The sequence below is a fragment of the Equus quagga genome, chromosome 11 (genome assembly GCF_021613505.1).
Source record: "Equus quagga isolate Etosha38 chromosome 11, UCLA_HA_Equagga_1.0, whole genome shotgun sequence".
NCBI classification, from domain to species: Eukaryota; Metazoa; Chordata; class Mammalia; order Perissodactyla; family Equidae; genus Equus; species Equus quagga.
Window position 1 is genome coordinate 116,300,008 of NC_060277.1, and position 27,024 is coordinate 116,327,031.

The window sequence follows — 27,024 nt, forward strand, 5'->3', positions numbered from 1 at the left end:
GAGAGTGAGGAGAGCACAGGTGAGGGTGAGGAGAGCACAGGTGAGGGTGAGGAGAGCACAGGTGAGGGTGTGGAGAGCACAGGGAGAGGGTGAGGAGAGCACAGGTGAGGGTGAGGAGAGCACAGGAAGAGGGTGAGGAGAGCACAGGTGAGGGTGAGGAGAGCACAGGGAGAGGGTGAGGAGAGCACAGGGTGAGGGTGAGGAGAGCACAGGTGAGGGTGAGGAGAGCACAGGTGAGGGGGTGGCGAGCTCAGTGGTGACCATGCTTGTGGTGAGCTGCCCCCCTGGATCACCTTAGCTTCTATTTTGCCATGATTCATCGACTTTGTCTCCTCTTTCTCTCTTGCTGTCACTACCTCTTCTGGTTGATGTGTCAGCAACTGAAAAATCAGATAATCCCGGCCTCTAGTTTTCTGTCAAACAGGAGGAGTCCCCAGGCTCCTGCCCTGGAGCCTGTGAACTTGGGCTGGACTCCCCCTTGTTTGCCACCAACAGAAAGCGCGCTCTGCACAGTAAATTCTACGTCGCTCATAAGTGTGAAAGATCTTCTGCATCGCGTCAGGGAGCAAAGAAACACATCCGTGAGCTCTGGCCACCCTGTGTCCTGAGCAGAGTCCTTCCTCGCCAAGAAAGGCGCGTGCAGAAAGGATGGATCACTTTTAAATGCTTTAAGTACTTGAAGACAAAAGTAAGGATTATAGACTCAAAATGAGCTCAGTTGTTATTCAGAAAGGAGAAGCCCTGAGTTAAGGAAAGAAAATGAAGCATTTAATGAAATTTACAAACCTCATTAGCTGCATCTTACCAAGAAGTGATATGAATTCATCTTAGAGAAAAACAGCAAAGTTTATATGACTCACTTCCAGATTCCTGTGGCTTATTATCCTTATTTCTAAACTCTAATTTGTTGAAATACTATCTTTAGACAGATAACAAATTTCCCAGTATTCTGACATTTCAACACTCACATGGAACAAGAATAAACTCTGATGCAAAATTCAAACCTAGGGTTTCTGGATTTAATCTAGACACAGACATTAATAAAAAGTTTCCTTTCTCAATAATAGGTTTAGAAAAAGTTTGTAAATAACCACTTTTCTAACATGCTAAAAGTTGCTAGTTCACATGGATCTAAACGACAGGCAGCACTTTACGATACTCCTTTTAAACGAGGAAATGAAGAAATACAGGTTAATCTGTTTCAACATATGTTAGTTTTTAAATTTTATGAATGTTAATTGATAAGAAGTACGTAAAAACCATTGAGATATGAAGGACAAACTTTTAAGGGACAGAGACCGAGATCAATGAGTATGTGAAATTTAATCTTTTTAGACAAACCTGGTGAGTTCTGGCTGCAGAGCGATGCTGCTTAGACAAAGGAGGAGAAGCTCTCAAAACCAAGGTAACAACCGAGCAAGATGTGCGAGTGGGTGTCACCTGTGCGTTGGGAGGCCCAGCTCCTGCAGGCGGGAAGTAACCACTGGGACCAAAAGTCAGCCACACATCCCTTCTAAATCCGCCGAAAGTTACCTTTAGTTTTGCTGAATATCTTCAAAGGAGTGGTCACAGAATGGTCAGCCCCAAGAACCCAGGTGTTGTGCTTAAACCCTCGCAGTTTACGAACAATAAAACAGCACCTGAGAGGTCATGCAGCTGGCAGGGCCCATGGTGCCCATGCCATATGGACCGCGAGGGGCCCAGGCGTGATCGAGACTTTCTTACTGGGTCCTCTGTTGACCTGCAAGTGGCCTGAGCCCTCGGCCTCAGGGTCCAGCCCGCCTGTGCTCCCCTCCAACCATCACCTGCTGCTTCTGACCCCACAAGGTGAGCCGTCGTCTCTACCCATCAGCCCCCTGGCCCCAACTGCCTGGCTCACAGCCTGCTCAAGAGCATCCTCTCCTGCTTCTCCCGGGTCCTTGTCAACAGAGAGGGATGACGTGGCATCCTTAAGCTGGTCACCGTGGCCGGCACTTTCATCAGTCACCTCTGGGACCAGGGTGGCCAACGCTGAGGAGGTAAGGAATCCTGTGCATGACGCAGAGCCCTGGAAGCGAAGGATGTGGCTCGGCTGAAGAGCCGCCACCCACTAGAGTCCCAAGGCCCAGCCTGGCTCAGTGTGGACTGGGCACCTTCAGAGCAGAGATGCCCTGACATCTGCAAAGCACATCCTGGTCCCACGGTGGGGTGTCCGTGACCCCACATTGGGGTGTCCGTGGCCCCACGGGGGGTGTCCGTGGCCCAGAGTGAGGGTGTTCCTGGTCCCACAGTGGGGTGTCCCTCGCCCCACAGTGCTCTGTTCAGTGAGCAAGTATGGCTCTCCTCGATGAGCTGTGGCCCCCGTGTCCCCTCTGGTCCTAACTCGTACCCAGGGGAAGCTGTGGAGGGAAGCCCTTAGCTCTGGGCAACGGCAGGAGGTCCTCTGAGGGCAGCAGTTCCCGTGGTGTCAGTGAGCAGATACGGATCTGGAGGTGGTGAGTGGGGTGGGGACCTGCCCCTGGGCCTAGATGCCAGGATGGAGCTGGACCCGTCCTCTCAGGAAAGAGCAGCAACTCCGGAGAGGCACACAGATGCTGGTGTGCGGGCAGGGTGGACAGCCGAGGGGAGTGGTGGTGGCCACAGTGCCAGTCAGGAAGCAGGGAGGTGGGTGCTGCTGACCGAGAGCGCTGATGTCCAGAACAGGGCTGCTGGATGCAGAGGTGACCGCAGGGGTGATGCGGACACTAAGCAACAGAAACGCCAACTCGCTGAAGAAAGGACCAAGTGAACATTTAGCAACATGTTTCCCATTAGAACCAAAGATACTTCAGCTGCCCGGACACTCCCTGAATCTCACATCAAGAGGGAACAGCGTCGGCCAGCGTGAGCCAGCACTCATACCAGCGACCAAAACCCGCTGAGCATCAGAACCCGGAGGGGACTCTTATACCTGACCGTACGGGAACTGGACGACTGAGGTCTGGGAGTAGCTCCCAGGAGCCCACAGCGGGGGCGGAGCTGGGGGGGGTGGTTCCCGGGGTCTACGCGCTGCAGCCAGATGGGGAAGAGGGAGAAGTACTCTGCGCTTGGTGTATTTGAGATTTTTCAACAACAAAAAAAAGTTTTCCTTTTCCTCTTTTTTAAAAGAAATCACGTGGATCAGCAAATACAGAGGAGATGATCAGAGCAGCTCTGGGGAGGGGAGTTGGGAGAGGAGCTGGTCCTGTGAAAAGAGCAGAGGCCAACCTAGTCCCTCCTGGGACACTAGAAAATCAGGCAAACACAGGAGTTGGTGGTTTTCAGCACGGGATGCTGGGCTGGACAGCGACTGTGCAGGGAACCCTGCCGTGGCCACTTGCTCCCGGGGCTCCGGCCTCCACACGCAGAGCGAGCCCAGCAGCCTCCTGGAGACGAGGAGCAGAGTGTGGGGCCCAGGAAGTCCAGGCAGGCGGAATGTTCCCCTCGATTTCCCAGATGACGTCTCAGAACAGAAACAGGAACCGCTGCTATCCCAGCTGCTTTAGCATCTTCCTCTTGGTCAGAGAGGTTATGCGCCCAAATTCCCTCCATCTCAGCCGACAGGAGCTTCCACCTTTCTGCTATTCTCAGCTCCCGTCTATTCCCTGGGCTGTGAGGGTTTCATTCAAAGCATAGGAACTGGTTAAACACACGAGCACTTGAACCGGAGCCACCCTCTGTCACATCCTTGTCCTTTCTCCCTAATCGAGCGTTTCCCAGATTTAAAAAAAGTCAGCAGGTGCTCCCTGCTCTCTTTCCGTACACCCAGCCCCAGGGCCGGGTCTGGAGGCCTGGCCGCTGCACTGGCTCCCACGCGCTGGCTCCCACACTTTGGGAGGCCTGTTTCCTGGATCTCACATCTGCCTCCTCCTTAATTTGCTTCCTAATTTTATGGAGTGACTTCTACTAAATTTCTGAGAGAGGTTTTGGAGGAGATAAACATTTTGAATCCTTATACGAAGAAGTCCTTATTATGTTTTCACACGACTGACATTTTGGTTAAGCATAGAATTCGACATTCCAAAACCATTTCTGGAGAATTCTGAAATGAGAGCCCCAGGACCTTCTAGATTCCCCTGCTGAGAAATCCAGGACCATGTGCTCCATGCGTTCCTGCTCCTTTGTCTTCTTGTCTCCAAACTGCCCAAAGCCTTTTTTTTGTTTTTTGTTTTTGAGGAAGATCCGCCCTGAGCTAACATCTGCTGCCAATCCCCCTCTTTTTGCTGAGGAAGACTGGCCCTGAGCTAACATCCGTGCCCATCTTCCTCTACTTTATATGTGGGACGCCTACTGCAGCATGGCTTGCCAAGTGGTGCCACGTCTGCACCTGGGATCCGAACCAGTGAACCCTGGGCCGCCCGAAGCGGAACATGTGTACTTAACCACTGCGCCACCCGGTTGGCCCCCCAAGGCCGTTTTTAATCCTGGATGTGGGTCTTCTCTCTTTCCCTGTGCTAGTGCCAGGGGTCCTTTTAATCTGGCGACCCACATCTTTGGTTCTAGGAAGTTTTTCTGTGTTATTCTTACAGAATAATTTACTCCCCTCCACTTAAAAGAAATCTCATTATGCTGGACTGTGCTGTGTCAATCAGCTGCCGCTGGGAACTGGGTTTCTCAGAATCCCCTTGTCAGCGTGAATCAAGGTTAGAGCTGGACAGGAGAGGAACCCGCTGAGGCCGGGAAGTGGGATGGGGACAAGGCCGAACTCCCCTCCCTGAGAGTCACAGTGGTCGGGCAGGCGCCTGCGGGCCCCGCCCCTCAGCAGTGGCCCCACCACACTTGTAAAGAATCCATGGATCAAGGAGGAAGCCTCAGGGAGTTAAATATGTATTGCACTGACTAACAATCGAAATACATAAACCCATGTGATCCAGCTAACGCCATGTGTAAAGGGGAGTCCACAGCTTATGTTAGAGAAGAGAGGGCTCAAAACAAAAACCTAACCTTCCACCTTAAGAAACTAGCAAAAAAGGACCAAATAAACCCAAAGCAAGCAGAAGACAAGAAATAACAAAGAGCAGAAATTAAAAAAATTGAGAACAGAAAAACAACAGAGAAAATGAATCAAACCAAAAGCTGGTTCTTTGAAAAGATCGATGAAATTGACAAACCTCTAGCAAGACTGACTTTAAAAAGTGAGAGGACCCAAATAACCAACATCAGAAACAAAAGGGGATTTTATGACAGAACCACAGACATGAGAAGGATAACAAAGATACTATCAAATAACTCTGAACACATAAATTTGACAGTTTAGATGAAATGGATTAATTTATCAAAAATCACAAACTACCCAAGCTCAACTGAGATGAAACAGAGAATTGGAATAGTGCTATAGCTATCTGGCAAACCTTCCTGTATGTCAGGAACGAACAATCAGAAACCAGAATTACAAACACAACAGCATTTACAATTGTTCCCAAAATGGTGAAAACTACAAAATGCTAATAAGAGGTGGCAAAGAAGATTTAAACAAACAGAGAGACAGACACATTCATGGAGGGAAGACTCAACATAGCAAAGCTGTCAATTCTTCCCAAACCAATCTACAAGGGTTAACGCACTTCCTGTCAAAATCCCAGCTGGGTTCTTAGTAGACAGACAGACTGACCCTAAATTTATACAGAATGCTGCGGTAAACCAAGAAACACACTTGGTCTTTGTCCCCAGTTCCTGGCACAGTGCTCCTGAGACTTGGATTTCCTGAGTGACAATTTGTCATTCACAAGGAGCCCCTTTTGAGCGCACCTGAGTTTATGCTAATGAGGTGACTGAGGTGGGCCCTGGATCAGGATGGAGCTGGTCACCAGAAAGACCGGGCGATTAGGAGTTTTGAGCTTTCAGCCCCAACCACTGACCTCAGGAAGGGGAAGGGGGGCTGCAGATGAAGCTCTATAAAAACTCGAACACCAAGAGCTCATGAGCACGTGGTGAGTACATCCACAGGCTGGGAAGGTGGCTTACCCCAGTTCCATGTGGAGAAGCTCCTGTACCTGGAACCCTTCTGGAGCCCCTCTACATAGGCCTTCATCTCATCAGTCATCTGTATCCTTTATCATAAACTGTAAAGGTTTCTGAGTTTTGTGAGCCACCTTAACAAATTCACTGAACCTGAGGAGGCAGTCATGGGAACCCCAATTTATGGCCAGTCGGTCAGAAGCACAGGTGACAACCTGGACTTGCTACTGGCATCTGAAATGGGGACAGTCTTGTAGGACTGAGCCCTTAACCAGTGGGGTCTGAGGCTAACCCCAAGTGGACAGTGTCAGGACTGAGCCCTTAACCAGTGGGGATTGAGGCTGACCCCAGGTAGACAGTATCAGAACTGAGCCCTTAACTGGTGGGGGTCTGAGGCTGACCCCAGGTGGACAGTGTCAGGCCTGAGTTAGATTTGCAAGACACCCAGCCAGTGTCCACCCAGAACTAGAGAATCGCTTAGTGTTGGAAAAAGCACACATAGGAAAAGGCAAAAGAACTAGAAGTGCCAAAAATAACTTTGAAAAACAAGAAGAAAGTTGGAGGAATCACCAAGTGATTTCAAACCTATGCTACAGCTGCAGCAATCACAGCAGAGTGGTGTCAGAGTCCAGAAACAGACCCACACAAACATGGCCAAGGAGCTTTCGGCAAAGGTCCAAAAGCAGTTCTACGCAGGAAGGTAGTATTCTCAACAAAAATGGTGTGGAAACATTTGGACATTGTAAGCAAAAAAAACCCACAAGCACCTGGACCTAAACCTCGCTCCTTATAAAAAAAATCAACTTAAAATGAATCACAGCTCTAAATATAAAACGTGAAACTGTGAAACTTCTAGGAGAAAATTTTTGTGACACAGAGTGAGGTAAAGCATTCCTACACATTGATACCCAAAGCAACATCCATTAAAAAAGTCCATCAGTTGGACTTCACCAAAGTTAAAAATTTATTCCCTGTGAAAGACTCTGTTAAGTGGATGAAAAGCAAAGCCATAGATTAGGAGAAAATACTTGCAAACCACATATCCAACCAAGGCCTTATGTCCAAAAGGAAACTCTTAAACTCAACAGCAGGAAAACAAACAATCCAAAGAGAAAATGGGCAGAAGGTCTGAAAAGACGCTTCGCCAAAGATACACAGATGGCGCATGAGCACATGAAAGATGGTCCGTATCGCCAGTCCTTAAGGAAATTCAAGATAAAGCAATGAAGAGACACCTCCACACACACGCCAGAATGGCTCCAAATAAACTCTGACACACCAAGGGCTGGGAGGACGACAGCCGCTCACTCCCTGCTGGTAGGGTGGGGGATGGCACAGCCATTCTGAGAAATAATGCAGCAGTGTCATGTAGATTTCCACATGGACACAGAGGCCACACGACTCACGACTGCACGCCTCCTGGGCATTTATGCCAGAGAAGTGAAAACTTACATTCACACAAAACCTGGACCTGAACGCTCACAGCAGCTTCATTTGAGGCAGCCCCAAAGTGGAATCCACCCGGCGTCCTGCAGTGGGTGGGTGGACACACCTGCGGTGGTGCACCTGCATGATGGGATGCTCCTCGGCAACACAAGGAAGGAACGATACACATACGGGATGCAGACAAGAACATGGGTAGATCTCAAAGGCATTATGCGGAGTGAGAAAAGCCACAGCGTATGATTCCATTATGTAACTCTCTCAGACGACACAATTATAGCAAAAGGGGACAGACATGCTGTTGCCAGGGGTTGGGAGAAAGTGTGGCTGAAGAGGCAGTTTCTGCGGGGTAATGGAACAGTCCTGCATCCTGACGGTGCTTGTGTTAATCCAGACACGTGACGAAACTCCACAGAAGCCCCTTCCTCCCAGGGAGGGGTGAACTCCGGAAGGCCTGTGCTGAATCAGCAGGGCTGGACCACACGCATCCTCTGCTTTGATCACTGTACTGTGGTTGTGAGATGTTAGGAAGGGGGAGCGAGGTGAAGGGCACACAGGAACTCTGCCATTCTTGTAACTTGTACGTGAATGAAATTATACCAAAACACAAGCTCCTTTACTTGGGTAGACTTTGTAAAGACAACTCGATGATCCTGTGGGAAGTAGTTTTTCTGTGCAGGTACCAGCAGTCTGGCCTCTAGGTCAGAGTCAGGAGTAACACACTTCCAACGAGTTCCATCAAAAATATCCAGGCACTTGTTAGAAACACACATTGCCGGGCCCTGCCCAGGCCACTAAATCAGAAACTCCACGGGAGTGGATCAGGAATCTGCATGGTTTTCACATTCTTGAGCTATTTTTATGATTAAGCAGACTTCGGGAGCACTGGTTTACGCAGAGGCCAGACTCACAGAGGTAAACTTTAATTATCTAGACATTTAGCTTGTCCAGATCCTTAACATGCCGGATAAACCATGAGTTTGTGCATCAGTGCTGACACGTGGGTTGTGAACTTTCCTCATGTACATTCATGCCGACCTGTTCAGATGCTGTGGGGAAATGAAGGAAACGTGTGACACCCACTCTGTGGCCCGAGCAGGGCACATGAAGTGACAGGCTGCAGGGGAGGCTGCCACCCTGTCCATATACCACTGTGTCCATGTGGGGCCCAGTGGGGGCAGGGCGCACAGACTGGGGTGGGGGGGGCACCAGCGGCTGAGAAGGAGCCAAGGAGGGTGTCCTGGTGCTATGGACTGAACTGTGTCCCCCAGAGACCATGGTGCAGGCCTAACCCCAGTGGGACTGTATTTGGAGGTATGGCCTTCGAGGAGGTAGCTGAGGTTAAGTGAAGTCATAAGGGTGGGGCCCTGATCCAACAGGACCAGTGTCCTTACAAGAAGAGGAAGACACTTGTCGTGTGTGCACAGGGCAAGACCATGTGAGGACAGGCAGACCTCCAGCCACCAGACAGTGAGGAATAAATGGCTGTTGTATTTGCCACAGCAGCCCTGCCGGGCAAGACACGAGGATCATGGATGCCCAAGGGAGAGTGTGTATGGGCAGCCAGGAGCCGAGGTGGAGGAGGACGTGGGCCCAGTGGGGTCGGGTGGAGAAAGTGCCCCTCATGCGCACGCTTGCTTCCCTCCTCCCTGCTGTTACCCAGTGCAGGCCTAGCACGCCACTGCACGAACACTGGCCTCAGTAAGGACTCAGCCCACCCCTCAGAGCTGCCAGGTCCCCCAACCCCTTCTCAGAGATGCCAGGACCCCCAACATCTTCCTTTGAGCTGCCAGAACCCCCCAGGGGCAGCCTCAGAGGTGGGGGCGGGGGGTGGTCTGGCCTGCTCTGCCTTTGGCCCTCCCCAATTGAGGAGCTGTAGGTCCCTTGGGAACAGCGAGTCACTGACAGTGGAAAGTGGGCACTGCCTGAATAAAACAGGTGTGTTCTCAGGATGGCAGCTGCCCCAGGCCATTTGTACAGACAGCCCACATTTCAGTCTATTTGGAATCAGCAGAACATTAACTCATGGCACTTGATTTGCCTTTGCATGTGGTGAGCAGAAACATCTCAAGTAGACACACTAAGTGTCACACCAAACTGTGCTGCTCTCCACCGTACACACGTGACGTGGTTTAGACCGATTTGGTGGCTGACCCACCTTGTTAAGACAGTGGTGTGATTTCTGCACTGCTAACAGTTGAGAAATGGCTTAAATAAGAGAGACCTTCTTCAGTTTATTTTGAGAAGCTTCAGACTTTAACTTCCCCTAACTTGCTGAAGAAAAACACTATTCGAGGACCCTCTCAATTATTTCCACGATGCTTCACAATCAAGGCCACCCATCAGCCCTCAGCTTGCTAGGGACTCACATTTCTGGCTGGAATGGACATGAGTGTTTGCATGGCACACTCAGTATTGGTTACAGGGTTTCCACGTGACACCCTCTACCAGAAATCAGGGGCAGAGCTGACGCAGCAGTTCCTCCCACTGGGTGACCGCCACGCAGCAACGCGCTGCACTTGGGCTGAGGAGAGTGTCCCCAAAGACCCCCCGCGGGGCAAAGCTGAACACGGCCCGTCCAAGGAGTGTCTGTGCGCCCCCAGTCTGGGCTGACAGAGGCTAGCAGCTCTCACGCTCAGCATGGAATTTTAACTCCCAGGTAGGATACGAAAGCTCTCAGGAGCTCTCCACTGAGTCTGCTGCGACCTTGTCCAGAAAAAACCAAGAAACCATCTGCGCATGTCCTGAGGAAACGCCTGTAAAACGCGGCATGTCCCAGAACCATGAGCCCCGAGGGGCGGCCTGCCACAAGGAGGGGACCAGAATAGCGTCTGCCTGCAGCCTGTTTGAGCATCGTGCTCGGAGGGCAGGTCCCCACTTGGGTGTCTGGGGTCCTGGTCCTCAGAGGCAGAGGATGGGCGGTCCCCACAGGTGGAGCCCTCTCCCTCCTCCTGGCTGGGGAGGCCCCAGGTGTCTGCAGGCAGGAGGTCCCAGGAGGTGCTCACAGGCTGTCTGACCCCAGGACCGCACTTTCCCCTCCTCACTCCACGTGCATGGAGATGGCCTATCCCAGGCTGCTTACATCCAAATGCCAACAGAAAGAAGAAAAGCAACACACAAGGCTGCAACCAAAGCCGCCAGTGCCTTCTCGGCTCTGGATCACAGAAGTCTGATGGGGAAAATTGCCTGCTGCATCCTTCACAGGTTCGCAGCCTGGAGAAGAGAAGGCTCCATGTGCTGCGTGAACTCCACACATCCTGGCCGCAGGAGGGATGTTCTCCTCAACTGCGAAGGGACCAGATGCTCACAGAGACGACCCAGTCACTGGGTCTGTGAACCGTGCTGCGCTCAGCTGGGCTGGCCACTTCCCAGGGTAGACGGGAAGGAGTCGGGCTGCCCGCAGCCCAACGCCCCAGCCACAGAGCCACCTCTGCTCCATGGTAACTGTCCACATCTGCAGGCACCTCCAGGTGACTTCCTGGAGGTCCCGCCACCACCACCAGATCCTGTCGGCTCTAGGGCTCCACGTAACATGGGTGAGTGTGGAGCCAGCCAGACACACACGCATAGGCTACGGCCTTAGGAGCCTCTGGGAAACCAATAAGCTCCCCTCTTACCTACAAAAGGCCCTTGATGGAATGTTCGTCTTCTCCAATGTGAAAAGTAAATCCAAAAGTAAAATTGCTTTGTGTGTGAATCAGCACATTATGGAACAGAACCTAAACCAATGAAGCAGGTTTGACAACAGAAGCCAAATCCAGTGACTCCAGCATCCGGCAAGCTGATGGGGAAGGGTGAGTAACTCGGATTACCAAAAGGAGTTCGTGACCCGGCACCATGAAGAGGGGAGCGCCTGTCCTGGGCAGTGTTCAACTCTCAGGGCATTCTTCTGCATCACTTTTGTGTTCAGCGAACAGAACATCTGGTGCCATGATCACAAGCAACTCTAATTTTAGGAGCTAGTTATCATTACAAATCAGTCCATTTACCAAGACTTCAGTTTTCACAATTCAGAGTTTAGAAAAATGCATTTCATCGTATGTGAGGATCCCAGGAAATCCACAACGTGGACACCTCAGTACCAGATCCAGGCCTGGCACTCACGGGGCATCCCTTCCAGGCCAGGCATGGGGTGGCCACTCCCCTCTTCCCCCTGACCCACCCCCCCACAGAGCACATTTCTCCAGCCCTGCTGCGTGTGGGGCGTCCTGGGAGTGGCTGGTCCGGCAGGACACAGAGTCTGGGGTGTCTGCATCAGCAGGGCAGCCAGGGCCCAGGCTGAGAGGCAGACTGAGCAGCCTGCCCACCGCACAGCCGCCAGCTGTTCCAGGTCTGCCTGGGGTGACTGCTGTGGAGCATTATGTGGCTGCAGACAGGGTTCTTTTCAAAGGTAGACGAACAGAGGTTTGCTCAGCTGTTGTCCACTGACACCCTGTCAAAACGCCCCTCTGTGCTCAGCATCCCCAGATGTCCAGCAAAGGGGCCAATCGATGGCTCGAGGACTTGCGTCCCCGCAGCTGAGACCAGGAGCACCTCTTCCTGCCTCCCTCCCGGCCGCCCACCCCTCACAGGTGGTCTCTAGTCTGATTTCAGCTCACGCCTCTCTCCCAGCTCCTGACCACCTGCCGGCCAGCTCCACCCAGACCAACCCTCTTCCAGCACGGCCTGCCTCAGGGATGACCGCCCAGAAACTTGGGCCTTTCCTCGACACCTCCTCCCCAGGCCCAGCCCCGGCCCCATCTCCCTCCCTCCCACTCACCATCCTCGGCCTGTGTGCTGGGCTGCGTCTGCCCTGCGCCCCAGTCTCCAGCCAGACCCTCTGCTCCCACTCCTCCCCAGGCCAGGCTCCTCTGAAACGCTGACCCCTTTCTCAGCAGGTGTCCACTAGGACCCTGTACCCGGGAGGTGGGCAGAGAGCTGCTGAAGGCAAACACAAGATGTGCTTCCTCAGGTGGCCTGGGCCACCTTCCAGACGGGGCAGGACGTACCTGGGTGAGAAGCTGGTCGGACGCTAGCTGGTTGATCCAACGTGTGTATCGCTCGGTGGAGTTGGGGGGCTCCCTCCTCACCTGGCAGCCTATGATCTGCAAAAGAGCAACAGGACTCAACAAAAGGAGGTCACTGCGAGCCATGTGCACACACCTGTGCACACACCTCAGCTGGCGTAGGCTGGTGCGTCCAAGCGGGGAATCAGCTGAAATCTGGCATCTGGGTCAGGTTGGGGAAACTTCCTGGAGTAAAGGGGATGGGCATGGGCCTGGTGTGGGGCAGGCAGAGTCCAGGACACCGGACGCCTGCGCAGGGCAGGTGTCAGCAGCCACGCCAAGCTGCTCTGGCTGCGTGAAGAACTCACCAGACGCACTCCTAGATTCAATGCACTGGATTAAAATGACCAGATGCAGGTTCAAACGCCCAGTTACTTCCAGAGCGTTCTTGAGCTGTAACTGGAGTGGAGGTGAGCAGACGGCTGTGCAGCCTCTGGGCAGCAGGTCTAAAAGTCCCATCTCTCGAAAACATCCTCGATTCAGCCTCCCAAAGGCAAGAACCTCCCACCAAAAAGAAGTCTCAGCGCCAAGAGCCCACTGCCAGCTGCCTCAATGTGTCCAGGCTGCACGGCAGCCCCCCGCGCTAGCAGACAGGCGCCTACCAGCCGGACAGAATCCTCCTACACTGCCCTATAACTTACCTATTTCATTTTCTTGTCTTTCTGTTTGTTGTTGCTGAGGAAGAGTCGCCCTGAGCTAACATCTGCTGCTGATCTTCCTCTCTTTGTATGTGAGCTGCTGCCACAGCATGGCCACTGACAGACGAGTGGTGCAGGGCTGCACCCAGGAACCGAACCTGGGCCACCAAAGCAGAGTGCGCCGAACCTACCACTAAGCCACCAGGGCCGGCCTGCCTATTTTCTTATACCTCCTTGCGGCCTTCAACCTGAGGCCTGGCCCTGCCTCCTCCTGGCTTTGGACACAATTCCCTCTCCACACACCCAACGTCTACACCATGGACCCCCATAGCCTTGCCAGCTCCTCTAACAGAGCCTGGACTTCCAGGGGGCCCCCCACCCATCCCACCAATGCCTTGGGGGCCTGCACTTTCTGCTGGAGCATCTCCCTGCAGCATGTTTGAGCGTCGTGCTCGGAGGGCGGGGTCCTGGCAGCCAGACAATCGGGGCAGGTCCCTGCTTGGCTGTCCAGGGTCCTGGTCCTCCGAGGCAGAGGATGGGCGGTCCCCTCGGGAGGAACCCTCTCCCTCCTTCTGGCCAGGGAGTCTATGGGTGTCCGCAGGCAGAGAGCCTGCTCCCTGGTGCAGCCCCGTGAGGGGCTCACAGGCCATCTGACCCCAGGACCACGCTTTCCCCACCTCACTGATCAACAAGGGACATATAAGGGACATCTGAGGGGTCCACAAGGTGGACGTCACTGAACAAGGCTCCTTATGGAGAAATCGTCGCAAGTCACACCTCCATTTCTGGGTTTCTCGTCCTGCTCCAACACAGCCGCTCTCACACGTGGCGATTAACTCTCATTAGTGCAGCTGCACCAATGAAGAGTGTGCAGAGGTCTTGCCTGTATTTTCGCTGTTGGTTTTTTAAACTTTTTTTTTGAGAAAATGGTAGAGTTGCATGCAGTAGTAAGAAATAACACCGAGAGCCCACGTATCCTTCACACAGTCCCTCTAATGACAAGGTCCCAAAAACCAGCCACGCCACCTCTGCTGAGGCAGCGACACAGGCGTGCCCGCTGCCACAGGACCCCTCGTGGCGCCTTCACAGCCACACTCACCCCCTTAGTGGCAACTACGCGCCTGTTTTCCCAATGCTGTAATTTTGTCTTTTCAAGAATGTTGTGTAGAGGCTGGCCCCGTGGCCAAGTGGTTAAGTTTGTGCGCTCCGCTGCAGGCAGCCCAGTGTTTCGTTGGTTCGAATCCTGGGCGCGGACATGGCACTGCTCATCAAACCAGGCTGAGGCAGTGTCCCACATGCCACAACTAGAAGGGCCCACAACGAAGAATACACAACTATGTACCGGGGTGCTTTGGGGAGAAAAAGGAAAAAAAATAAAATCTTTAAAAAAAAAAAAAGAATGTTGTGTAAATGGATCGCACAGGATGTACCCTTTTGGAATTGGCTCTTTTTCCATAATTCTCTTGAGATTTGTGCAGGCTGTTGTGTGTGACAATACTTTATTTCTTTTCAGGCTGAAAAATATCCCATAGTTCAGACAGACCCCATACAGACACCTGGGCTGACTCCAGTTTGGAGCTGAAACGCCATTTCTTTGTCAGGGCTGTCAGTTTCCAGCACCCCTGCTGTATCTGCTGTGACTCTGCATGAACACTCACATGCAGGTTCTCATGTGAATCTAAGTCTTCGTTCTCTGGGACGAATGTCCTGGAGAGCGACAGTTGCTTGTGTGCGGTTGCAGGTTAACTTTTTAGGAATCCACCAAGCTGTCTTCTGGGGCCACAAAGCCCCACACTCCCAGCAGTGGTGAGCGCAGCCCGGGCTGCCTGTACCCTCGCCCACACCTGGCATCCTCGTGCTTTCATCCCAGCCTTCCTGCTGTGTGTGTGCTGACGTCTCGCCATGGTTTTCATGAGTCTCCTGAAGGCTCACCATATCGAGCCTCTTCCCGTGGGCGTGTCTGCTGTCTGTCCGTCTGTCCTCCCGGGAGAAACGTCTTTTCACGTCTATCTCCATTCTCTGGTTGGGATAAGATGCACCTGGCCACAGGTGTGTTTCACATCTCGCTGAATTCGTCTCGTGAACCTTTCCCGTCTCTCCTGAAAAAACACTGAAACAGTCGTAAACGGAGGCGGCTCTGGAACCAGTGCTCTGCCTGCAGGAGGTCCCCTCACACCTGATCTGACCAAGACACGTTTTTCTAACTGTCTACTGCATTGGATTGCGGAACAGAAAAGATTTTGAGGGATGAAAGGTAAAACGTTGATCAAAAGCTGGGAGGCAGATTTCTGTTCCCAAACACAAGGATGAAGAGGCTTAACTTCCACAAATCAACAGCGGCCCCGCAGCCCATGACTTGTGCCATGAACAGCTACCTGGCGGTGGTAGACGGGCCACGTGCACACCAGCCATGCCGAGCACTTTGCCTCCAGCCACACAGCGAGAGTCAGCAGACGCGGCTCTTTCTGGAACACGAGCTGATTTACCCCACTTCCGCAGTGAGGGCCCGGCCCCTCCCCACCCTCCTCTTCGCGGACTTCTAGTGAAAGCTACAAGCATGCTGGGTGGCTCCCACGCCGGGAAGCAGGGGCAGGTGAGAGAGAACACAACACTGGAGCTTCTGAGGCAGGCTGCTGTTCGTGACTTCAGCCACCACGGGCACTGTCCACAAACGAGGGAGAAACAGGAGGATGTTTTTATCTGCCTTTAACACTGTTTTAAAAGAACGTTGGCCTGACCACAGGCTGGATAAAGGCAAACCACGCAGGGCCTTTTCTGTCACAGAGGCACAGAGTGCGGCCCAAGCTCTGCTGTGCAGGCCTCCCTGTTTCCAGGGCAGCTGACGGACTCCACGTGGGGAGGCCCTGCCACCCCCACGGCCCCACGTCCTCGCTGGTGATGGCACACGAGGGACACACACAATGTCCTACACCACACGAGACCTCAGATGCTCCAAAGCTGGGCCTCGCACAGTGCTTGTACACAGTCAGTGCTCAATAAACGCAGGCTGAATGAACCAAGGGCACGTGCCGGCACGGGGTTGGCCAATTTCTTCCCAAGAGAAGAAGCCGGTGGTTCCAGGCTCCGACCGGTATTTGCTGACTCCCTTGAAAGCATCTGTTGCCAACAGGTAGACAGAAGGACAGGTTCCTGCAGTGGGATCCCTACCCACGATCCTGAAACTCTGTCTGAAGTGAATGGGGGCTTCTCACACCGGCAGTCTGGCTGGAGAAAAGGTCAGAAAGCAGAAGAGAAGGTGTGCTGAGAACAGAAGGGAGGCTGGCCGCCACGGCGACTGTCACCTGCCCCACTACACCCTGGCCTGATCCTTGACCCATCGCAGGGGGTCTACCAAGAGACTACGTGACCCTTCTGAGGCGAGGCCATGGAAGGAGAGTCAGCCTCCAGCTAGTTCTCCCGGGACCTGTCCTTGGAACTGGCCGCCATGCTGTGGGGAAGCCCACGCAGCCATGTGGAGCAGCTCCAGCCACCACCAGGATCACCGCAGGTGTGCGAGCACATGCACCTCCAGGCGACCCGGACCTGCCTCTGGATGCCTAGCTGAGGGCCCGTAAGTGGTGCCCGCCACCAGGCATCCAGCCAAGGCCCCGTGAGTGGAGCCTGCCTCCTGGGCCCTTTCTGAATTCCTGACCTACAAAGTCTGCACGTGACAAACGGGCTTTCACCACTAAATTTGGACGACGTATTACACAGCAGTGGTGACTGGAGCTGGAAGGAGGTATTTTATCAGCTATGTGGTTGGATGGTTGACAAACCCCAGAAGCCCAATTTCTCCCCTAGATCCACCAGGGTCAGGAAGATACACAGCACTGTCTGCTAGGGGCCTCCGTCCACAGTGGACTTATAATTAGTTCCTCTTCCCTCCTAAGGTCCCAATGTGGATGGTGAGGAGTGTGGCTCACCATTTCCTGTTGAGAAGCAAGAATCATCTCCCCCTTGGAACATGAGACGCCACCACCCCTGGCCTGATGCTGGGGCCTCCCACTGGAGCAAGTGCTGTTTGGTGCAACTGGAGAGTGTGCATCTGCGTGTCTGTGTGTGTGTGCATGAGTGTGTGCATATGCACATATGTGCGTATGCCTATGTGTGTATGTGCCGGCCTGTGGGGAGGAGCCTGGAGAGGAGGGCAGCCAAGATATAGACCAGTGTGTCTAATGAGGTGAACTCCCCAGCTGAGCCCACAGGAAGCGACAGTGCCTCGAGCAGCAGACGGGGCTTCCCGCAGCCTGTCCACCTCAGCCCCTCACAAGCACACCGGCCAGTCCCCTCAGTGGCCAGTGTGGGAGGGGTCTGTTGACACAGCTGGCCTCTTCCGCCCTCTGCACATACAGCCAGAGATGCCTGGGCGAAAGCCAGGCTCTGCCCCAACTTATTCTCCCTCTCAGCACCAGTTCCTTCCTCTAAAGGGGGCTGAAAACACTGGCCTCGGGGCGGCTGCAAAGACTAAAGAGGGCAGTGTGCCAGCACCCTAGTGCAGCGGGCGTGCACGCTCTCTCCATCCACTCCTCCAAAGTCAGCCTCTGCGCAGTTGACGGCGGATCCGAGAGCCACGGGCTGGCAGAGCATAAGAATCTTCTCTTTTCATAATCACTTCTTCAGTCATCACAAAAAAACAGAAAGGAGCATGCCTTGTGTGATTTAATCAGGTTTTCACTTACTGATGAGCCCACAACCCCAGGTGTGAGCACAACACGGAGCATGTTCTCCACCCAGGTGCCTGGACCACTGTGGCCCCAGAGGCACCTGTGGCCCACAGCCTCGACCCTGCCCGCATGGGACCCCCTTACTGGCCACACATGCAGCTTCTGTCTTCATCCCGCCACCACCCCTCCACATAGAGGCTGACGGTGGCCCCAAGGAACTCAAATAGCTGCACGTCCATCATGCCCTCCCCCAGGCACCCCGCAGGGAGAAGAGCACACGGGGCCCAGCGGAGGTCTGAGCATCTGTGTGGCCAAAGCCCCCTGACCAGCGTCTGAGGAAACGGAAGCCTGGAAAGGCCACAGGGGAAACTGTGAAAACAGAAGCACGAGCTCCCGAAGAGAAGGCAGGGTGCAGCTTCAAGAGCCGCATCCCCAGACCTCCCTCCCTGCCTCGCCTGCCACACGGCTTCTGCGTAGCCGGCAGAGGATGGCCGGTCGAGAAGTGCGGAGCCACAGAGGCCCTGCGGGCACAGGAACTGTTTCTGCTCTGTGAATCGACGAATGTCTAGGTTTGCAGCCCCGACAAACCTGCAGCAGAAAGACTATCGTGAGAAAAACCATGGAAATAACAGAGTTTAGAGTCCTCTCTTCACACCCACTGCTGGCTGCCGGCAGTGAGGAGTGCACAGGGACAAAGCCAAGGCGAGCGCCAGAGCCCGAGCGAGGGAGCACACAGCCCCTTCGGTGCTGAGTTGCAGTGACCCCTGGGGCGCGGGTCTGACGAGGCGAGAGCCCTGACGGGAGGGTACCCCCGGGAAGCGGAGGCAACAGCCGTTTGCGGCCTGAGGCGGCAAGAGAAGCAGACCCGCCACTGGAAGAGGCAGCGGTCTCATCCACCTTCAACGCAGGCCAGGCGGCGGCCACGGGACAGGCACCAGGGGAGAGCGCACGGCCGGAGGTCAGCACAACCTCCCACCCGCAACAACACAAGCTGGTACCTGGGAACCCAGAAGAATCAATGGGACACATACAAACATTGTGAAGTTTAGTGAGACAGCAGGATGCAAGGTTAACATGGGAATAACACCATTTGTGCACAGTCAGACGGAAGACGGAAGGAAGGGAAATAGACAACTCATGAGAGGAAACGTCTGGGCAAGAAACATGGGCACAGCTTACTGAGGAAGACACAAAACTGCACGAGGACAGACAACGAAAAGCAGAAGTCAGATCTGGCATGGAAGCAATTTCCCAGATAAGACTCGTTAGGAATATGTGGATCACCCACGAGTTACTTTACAAATCCAGCACACTCCCCAAAAGGACTTCGCTGTCAAGTCTTTTTTTGGATCTAGTTGATTATCTGGAAAAATACAGACAAATAATCAAAAACAGCCAAGAAAAGGGGCAAAAGCAGGAGAAGAGGCTGACTGGGTGTCCTCATCCTGGTGCTTTGTCACCTCCGCGGCCAGTTAGCACACTCAGTCCTGCCTGAGCGATGAGCAACAAGCAAAGCAAGGAAACTACTGTCTTCAGGCCCCAAACAGGCAGCCAAGATTGTGATCCCTGAGCTGGAAATGAGCAGTGCGAACCCCACAGGACCCTGCTGAGTGAGGACACGGAGGTGAGGGTGCAGGGGGACCATGGCTGTGAGCATCGGTCAGGCGTGGCAGCAGACAGCTGGGGGCTGTAGACACAGAGCACTGGGGCTTTACCAGGTGTCCTCGTGTGTTCACTAATTACCAATGTGCACGTGAGCAAGAGGAAATCAGCAAAGGGTGGGAAAGATGCACCAAAAAGAAGCAGGCAGAGCAGTTCCTCCAAGTGCGCTTGTACAAGTGTGAGAAGAGCTCATGGTCCTCCATTGGGAGGAAGACCTTATAACACATGGGGCATCAGGTGAAACCCTGAGGTGGGATCACCTTAGGAGCTGGGCCAAATGGGTCTTGGACTATCTGGATCTACTTAATAAAGCTTAAAATCAGCCTTGAAAAGATCTAACTTACTACAAGTAACCTAACTTCATGAGAATAAATATCCAATATTTTAAAAAAGAAAACAGCAAAATTCAGCACTGGATGTAAAATTTCCACGGTTTGACTGTCAATCAAAAGTTACTAGGTTTAAAGAAGCAAGAAAATACAACCTGTGACTAGGAAAAAAATAAGTCCCTACAAACAGACACAGAAGCAACAAAGACGATGCGAGAAGAGCAGCTCAGGACCCTCCGACAGCATCACAAACACATGCCACAGGCTCAAAAAGGCAGAGGAAAATGTGGGCACAGCAAGAGGGGCAGAAGACCCCAAAGGGCAGTTTTAGAGAAGAAAACTACAGCATCTGAATGAGAAACACTGACTGCTTCTCGGCAGATCAGACACAAGAAGCACACCAGTGGCCCTGAAGACAGGGCAACAGAATTCATCAAAGTGAAGCATTTGGAGAAAAGACACTGAGGGAAGAGAACACCAGTATCTGCGGTGGGAGCACGTGCTCCAGCACATGAGCTCTCATGTGGACAGGGGGCGACGCTGAGAAACACCTGGAGAGAGAACGGTCAAAACTTTCCAAATCGGATGCAGACAACAATACCACAGATGCCAGGACTTCAACAAGCTATGCAGAGGAAAGCTTTCAAAGTCCCGTGCTTGCACATCGTAATCAAACAGCTGAAAACCAGCATGAAAGAGAAAACCTGAAGCAGTCGGAGAGAAAGACCCCGTACACACCAAAAACCAGCGTAAGGGTGACAGCGATTCTCGGCAGAAGCTGCCAACGCCAGATGAGAGAGACATCGTTAAAGAAAAAACTCCAAAAAGATAGTCTCTTCAATAAACGTTGTTGGGAAAACTGGACAGCCACATGCAAAAGAATAAAGGTAGACCACTATCTCACGCCACACACAAAAATAAACTCAAAATGGATCAAAGATTTGAAGATACATCCTGAAACTCCTGCAAGATAATATAGGTAGTACACTCTTTGACATCGAACTAAAAAGGATCTTTTCAAATACCACGGCCTCTCAGACAAGGGAAAAAAAAGAAAAAATTAACAAGTGGGAATTCATCAGACTAAAAAGCTTCTGGAAGGCAAAAGAAACTAGAATCAAAACAAAGAGACAACCCACCAATTGGGAGAAAATATTTGCAAATCATATATCCAACAAAGGGTTAATCTCCATAATATATAAGGAACTCACACAACTGAACAATAAGAAAGCAAACAACCTGATCAAAAAGTGGGCAGAGGAGATGAACAGACATTTTTCCAAAGAAGGTATACAGATGGCCAATAAACACATGAAAAGACGTTTAACATCACTAATCATCAGGGAAATGCAAACCAAAACTACACTAAGATACCACTTTATGCCTGCTAAAATGGCCATAATCACCAAGACCAAAAATAACAAATGCTGGAGAGGGTGTGGAGAGAAGAGAACCCTCACACATCGCTGGTGGGAGTGCAAACTGGTATAGCCACTATGGAAAACAGTATGGAGATTCCTCAAAAAACTAAAAATAGAAATACCTTATGACCCAGCTATCCCACTACTGGGTATCTATCCAAAGAACTTGAAATCAACAATCCAAAGTAACATATGCACCCCTATGTTTGCTGCAGCACTATTCACAATAGCCAAGACATGGAAGCAACCCAAGTGCCCATCAACTGATGACTGGATAAAGAGGACGTGGTATGTATATACAATGGAATACTACACAGCCATAAAAAAGACAAATTCATCCCATTTGCAATAACATGGAAGGACCTGGAGGGAATTATGCTAAGCAAAATAAGCCAGTCTGAGAAAGACAAACACCAGATAATTTCACTCATATGTGGACTATAAACAAATACTTGGACAAAGAAAACAGTTCAGTGGTTACCAGGGGAAGGGGGGTGGTGGGGGCACAGGGGGTGAAGGAGAGCACCTATGAGGTGACAGTCAAGAAATGATGTACAACTGAAATCTCACATTGATGTAAACTATTATGAACTCAATAAAAGAAAAAAAAAAAAAAAAAAAAACTCCAACCCAGAGTTCTTTACCGGCGACTGTATCTTTCAACAATTAAGACAAAAGAGACCTTTGCAGAAAACAAACACCAAAATAAGTCATCACAACAAGACTGACATTACAGAGAAGATGAAAGGAAGATCTTTGGGCAGAAGGAACCGCCTGGATGTCCGGTGAAGAACGCAAGTGGACACGTCCAGGCAGAAGACAGGCCCCCACACAGCTACCCACGGGACAGCTCCATGCAGGCCTACAGCAGACAGGCCCCCACGTGGCTGTCTATGGGAAGACCCCGTGTGCACCTACAGCAGACAGGCCCCCACACCGCTGTCCATGGGACGGCTCCGTGCAGGCCTACAGGAGCTGCAGAACACAGGCGACGGGAGGCAGTAACCGAAGCAGGGTTTGCAACCTCACATCCCTACTGCAGGACAAACTGGGGCACCCTGAAAACCGCAGGCCAGCCACCAAATAGAACAGAACAGAGGCAGAGCTAACAAATCAAAAGCAGAGACGGACTGGAACTGTAAAACAAAACTAAACCAAAGGTAGCAGGAGAAGAACCAGGGAGAAGCGGCGGCAGTTCAACCCGACGCAGAGACAGCACGCGAGGCGCAGGAAGAAGAGGGACAGGTCGACAAACGGAGAGGAAAGTACACCACCGCCTATCCTGTGGGGTCAGCGGAGCAGCGAGGAGTAGGCCGGCGCCACGTGAGGGGGCACTGTTCCTGGGCCGCGAGGAGAGGCCACTGGGGTGGCGAGGCTCCAACATGGCCAGAATGAGCATCCATTTGCAAGACCCTGTTGAGACACCGGGTTTTTTAACTTCGCCAACCTCAGCAGTTAGTGGAAATGAGAACTCTGGGCACAGGCCCAGACCAGGACACAACCAAGCAGGGAGGCTATGAAACGAGCTCGGGAACCCAGGGCCACGAAGACCCGCGGGCAGCCAGGCCCCAACCCAGCATCCCCACGGGGTCTCCAGAAGGTTCTTTTCACCAGCTCTTTCAGAACTGTGGCCTGAAGATGAAAACAAAGGGAAAAAAAGAAACGGAAGGCATATAATTTTATCAATTAACTATACCTAAAGAGTTTCATATTATACTTTGTAATTTATATTTACAAATAGTTTAGAGACCACTAAAATATAAAATATAAATAAAAGTTATATTTCACTAAGAACTTCTATTTGTCTTATAGATCCAATCCTTAAAATGCTTAAAGTGGATACATTTAGGAACAGAAGCAATTTTTTAATATTTTAGATTAAGTGTTTTCCTTATTTCATACCCCCAAATGCTGCTTGTCATCAGAAACCTTTTCTAAAAAATAACTACTTACAGATTGACTTCTGATTACCTGGCCAACAACCACCACTGGGCAGTGGGGCAGTTCCACAGCACCGCAATCCCGTGAGGCTCATGCACGTGCACGGAGTCCCGGCTGGGAACTGAGCAGAGGCAGACAAGTGCGTGCACATTCTTCAGGAACAGAGTGTCAGGCGTGGCCGGGGGTGTGCGGAGGCCACATGACACAGACTTAAATGCACAGAAGTACACTCCACGTGTGACGGTTGCAGGAATGTGGAGCACGCATGGAGGTGCTGACAGCTCTCCAGTGTGATCTTCACCCTGTGAAACTTCTCTGGGCTGGAGAATCCGAGCCACCCTCTGCCTCCACTTCTCACTGCACCCTCACCTCCCAGACAACTGGCAGCCCAGGACTCTGAATCGAGTCCATCTTCAGCAGGGTGCCACGTGCCGCCATCCGTCCAGCATTCTGCCTTACCCCCACCTCCTCCTGCCTCACCCCCACCTCCTCCTGCCTCACCCCCACCTCCTCCTCCCTCACCCCCTCCTCCTCCTGCCTCACCCCCACCTCCTCCTGTCTCACCCCCTCCTCCACCTGCCTCACCCCCTCCTCCTCCTGCCTCACTCCCACCTCCTCCTGCCTCACCCCCTCCTCCACCTGCCTCACCCCCACCTCCCAAACAACAGGCGTTCCTAAAGGCCCCACCCTGACCCACACCATGCCTCCCCACAGACACTGCCCAGTGCCAGCTGCAGACACAGAGACCCTCACACTTCATCTGTACCCCCACCCACGGGCATCGCAGACCTGGGGCCTCCCCAGCCTGTCTGCCACACCATGAGGCAGAGGGTAGGCTGTGGGGCCAAGCCAAGGGGCTCAAGTCCTATGTGATGGTGCACAGACCCTCCTCTGCCTGTACGTCACTCCCTTCGGCTCCTACGGGGCACAGAGACAAGGACAGCGCTCATAACAGCCTCAGAGCAGCACGCAGTGCTGACAGTGGATCCGCCCATCTCTCCACCACCTGTCGAGTAAGTGTCTTGCTGTCCCCTCCAAGCACTGTGCACTGTCCTCAGGTGCCCACGGCCCCCAGCCACAGACTCCTGCCTGCAGCTCAGCGCCGCTCAGTGAGTGAGGCCTGCAGGCTCCTCATGGGAGGGATGACAGCAGCCACTCTTACAGGGGGCGACGAGGGCACCTGGGTGGACGGTGAGCGTGTGGAGAAGACAGAGAGACAAAGGTCCTGACGTCAGTGAACCCTCAGCCTCCCCGCCTGGGAGACGCGATGTGCAAGCTTCCCCCATGGAGGTAGGTTCCACAGATGGAGGCTCCTGCCCCCCGCCCAGCTTTCCCACAACTCGGCGCCCACCAGCGGAGGCCCCGTGCTGGCTGCTGATGCAGAGCAAGGCCAGGGCACCGCCGGCCCCTCCCCAGCCCCTGGAGACTCACTGGCATCAGGGATGGAGGGAGGTCCTGCCATCAGCCCAGAAGGCGCCACAGGCAGGGCCCGTGACTGTGTGTGGAAGGCCCCCCACCACAGCGGGTGCTCCCACTTCCCCGTGGCACCCTGCCTCCTCCTGCCTTCACCATAACTGGCCTCCCTACTCCTGAAACTACGCCCCACAGCTCCACCGCTTGCCATGGCGCAGGTGACCCCATGGGGAAGGCCCAGAGCGAGGCCTGCAGCCCCCAGCCCCTACTCAACCCCTGTCCAGGGCTGCTCTCCGCTCCAGAAAGTTCACAAGTGGGTGGAAGATATGCTCCTGGGAGCAGCCTCAGGACGCCCAGCACATCACATCCCAGAAGTCCTGCAGCAAATATGCAGCTGCACCTTCACGGAAGCTGTCGCCAGGGCCTTTCCTTCACAATTAAATGGTTTTCTTGTAAATGGCCTAAAAAAAATGACCGAGGACAACCATACACCTGGCATTCATTTCATTCCTTCCAAACAAACTAGACGATACAATTGACATAACCACCAACGAGCAACTGCAAATTAAGATATTTTAGGTCACTACTGAGAAAAACCCAGCCCCCAGCGACAACCTTTCTAAAGCTGATTTTGTTCTAGGGCCACTAAGGCGGTTATGACATCCTAGTCCTCGCTGAAGACCCTCCCGTGGGAGGAACAGCCTGGTGCTGGTCTCCACGCAGCTGGGAGGGACATGCATGTCTCTCCCGACGCTGGGACAGAACACCAGGTGAGTTTAATCAGAGGCTGCCCAAAGAGCTCCGACCTAGAGCTTCACAAGGCAAACCACGGCCGTTCAGTTAAGGCTGAGACGAACTGACACAGCCTGCGTTTTTTCCAAATCCCCTGTGTATCCCTGGATATCGCGGTCCATTTGAATGTATGCATGGAGAATTGCCACAGTAATTTGATAAACGAAGCCAATCGTGCTTAGTTTTTTCAATATGAAAAAGAAACAAATGGCAACCAATGTATCTGAAAGTATCTCACACTCTAAAACGTCAACTCTGGTTACAACTTCTCTAGAAGCGTCCATGTAGACTATACTTCAAATGCTTGAAACTGCCGCATGCCATTTCCAGCCATGTGAAGATCACGCTGAGTGGAAGACGCAGCAAACACGGGAAGAGCCCGACCGCACAGGTGCACAGCGGTCTCCCACAGGGCCAGGAGGGCGTTCGGCCACCTCCGCTCCCCAGGGCTGCATGGAGAGCAGGGATGGCTCCAAGCAGAGGGAACTAGTTCGAGCAGCTGGCTTGGCAGTCAAGTGTCATTTAAACTGGGGCAAACTGGGCTGAAGCTCTTGTCACTCTGGAACTATCAGAGCCAATGAGAGAAATTTCTGGAAACCCCATCTCTGCATTTCCCCTGTACACATAAACTGTGAACAGAAATCCATCCACAAGGACTGTTTTCATCCTTTTTTCTCTTCCCAACAGAGGAGCCAGACCAAAAAATATTGTTTGTGCACCTAACTTCTCTTTTCATGTCAGCGAGAAATCCCACCAGCCCCTCTCTGGAGCTGGTTTAGCAATCCCCACAGGGTCATCCAGGGCTGCCCAACGCCTGGGGTCTCAGCGCCAAGGTCAAGCCCACTGTCCAGAGTCGGACAGTCTCCTGCCACAGCTTCCAGGAGAAATGGCTGACTTCCCGACACTGTAAGAGTATTTTCTGAGGTCTTCCCAGCCAGAAAGGGGTAAGGAATCAAACAGTCCCTGACAGTAAACTTCTAGAAGGCACTTCTGCAGTCTGCGGAACTGACTGCGACGCATGCCCACAGTTGCACCTATCTGCCCTCTTAAACTGCTGGCTCGTGATTTTCTTGGAATCTCGTGAAAGCCAGTGAGCCAAGGCAGGTGCCTGCAGCTCCTGTGAGGGCATCCGCCCCCACTCCCATCGGCCCTCACACCCTCAGAAACACACGCCTGTGCCCGTGTCCCCAGCCGCCCAGCACCCCCTCCCACCTTCCTCATGCACTGGGCTCCAGCTCTGACCTCGGCTGCATCAGCCACATGTGGCTGCCACCTCGTCACAGTCAGCTTTGTGTCCCCTTGGGGGCTACTGTCAGCAGTCACTCAGACCCTCACCTGTGTGGTGCCATGAAGGGACTTTGCAGATGTGACTGAAGTCCACAACTAGAGACTGTGGGTGATGGTGACTGTCCCAGGTGACACAGCCGGGCCTGACCCGACCAGGTGAAGCGCCTCTCAAGGAAGCTGTGGATGTGGGCTTCAGGCCTGCCGAGGGATTCCAGACCTGCCCGCCCACCATCCCCGAGGCCGACCCTGCAGACTCCTACACACCCTTGTCCTGGACCCGCTGCTGCGGCGGATGCCGCCTGGCCCCTCAGTCCTTGCCTCCCGGGGCAGCACTCCCAGGGCTGCTTGCAGTCTCCCTTACATCCGCCTCCTCCTGCCTCCCCCCTGCCTCCACCAGCCTCCTCCCGCCGCCTCCCCCCTGCCTCCACCAGCCT

General features: G+C 53.0%; 1 protein-coding gene across 3 annotated transcripts in view; it reads right to left on the reverse strand.

The window, feature by feature from the left end:
* The window catches only part of B3GNTL1 (UDP-GlcNAc:betaGal beta-1,3-N-acetylglucosaminyltransferase like 1), a 134,357-nt gene that overhangs the window by 61,551 nt on the left and 45,782 nt on the right, over nucleotides 1–27,024 (reverse strand). For all 3 annotated transcript variants that reach the window (XM_046676430.1, XM_046676429.1, XM_046676431.1), the window contains one exon: nucleotides 12,387–12,482. In XM_046676430.1, the coding sequence (XP_046532386.1) occupies nucleotides 12,387–12,482 (96 nt within the window). The remainder of the gene's footprint in view (nucleotides 1–12,386; nucleotides 12,483–27,024) is intronic.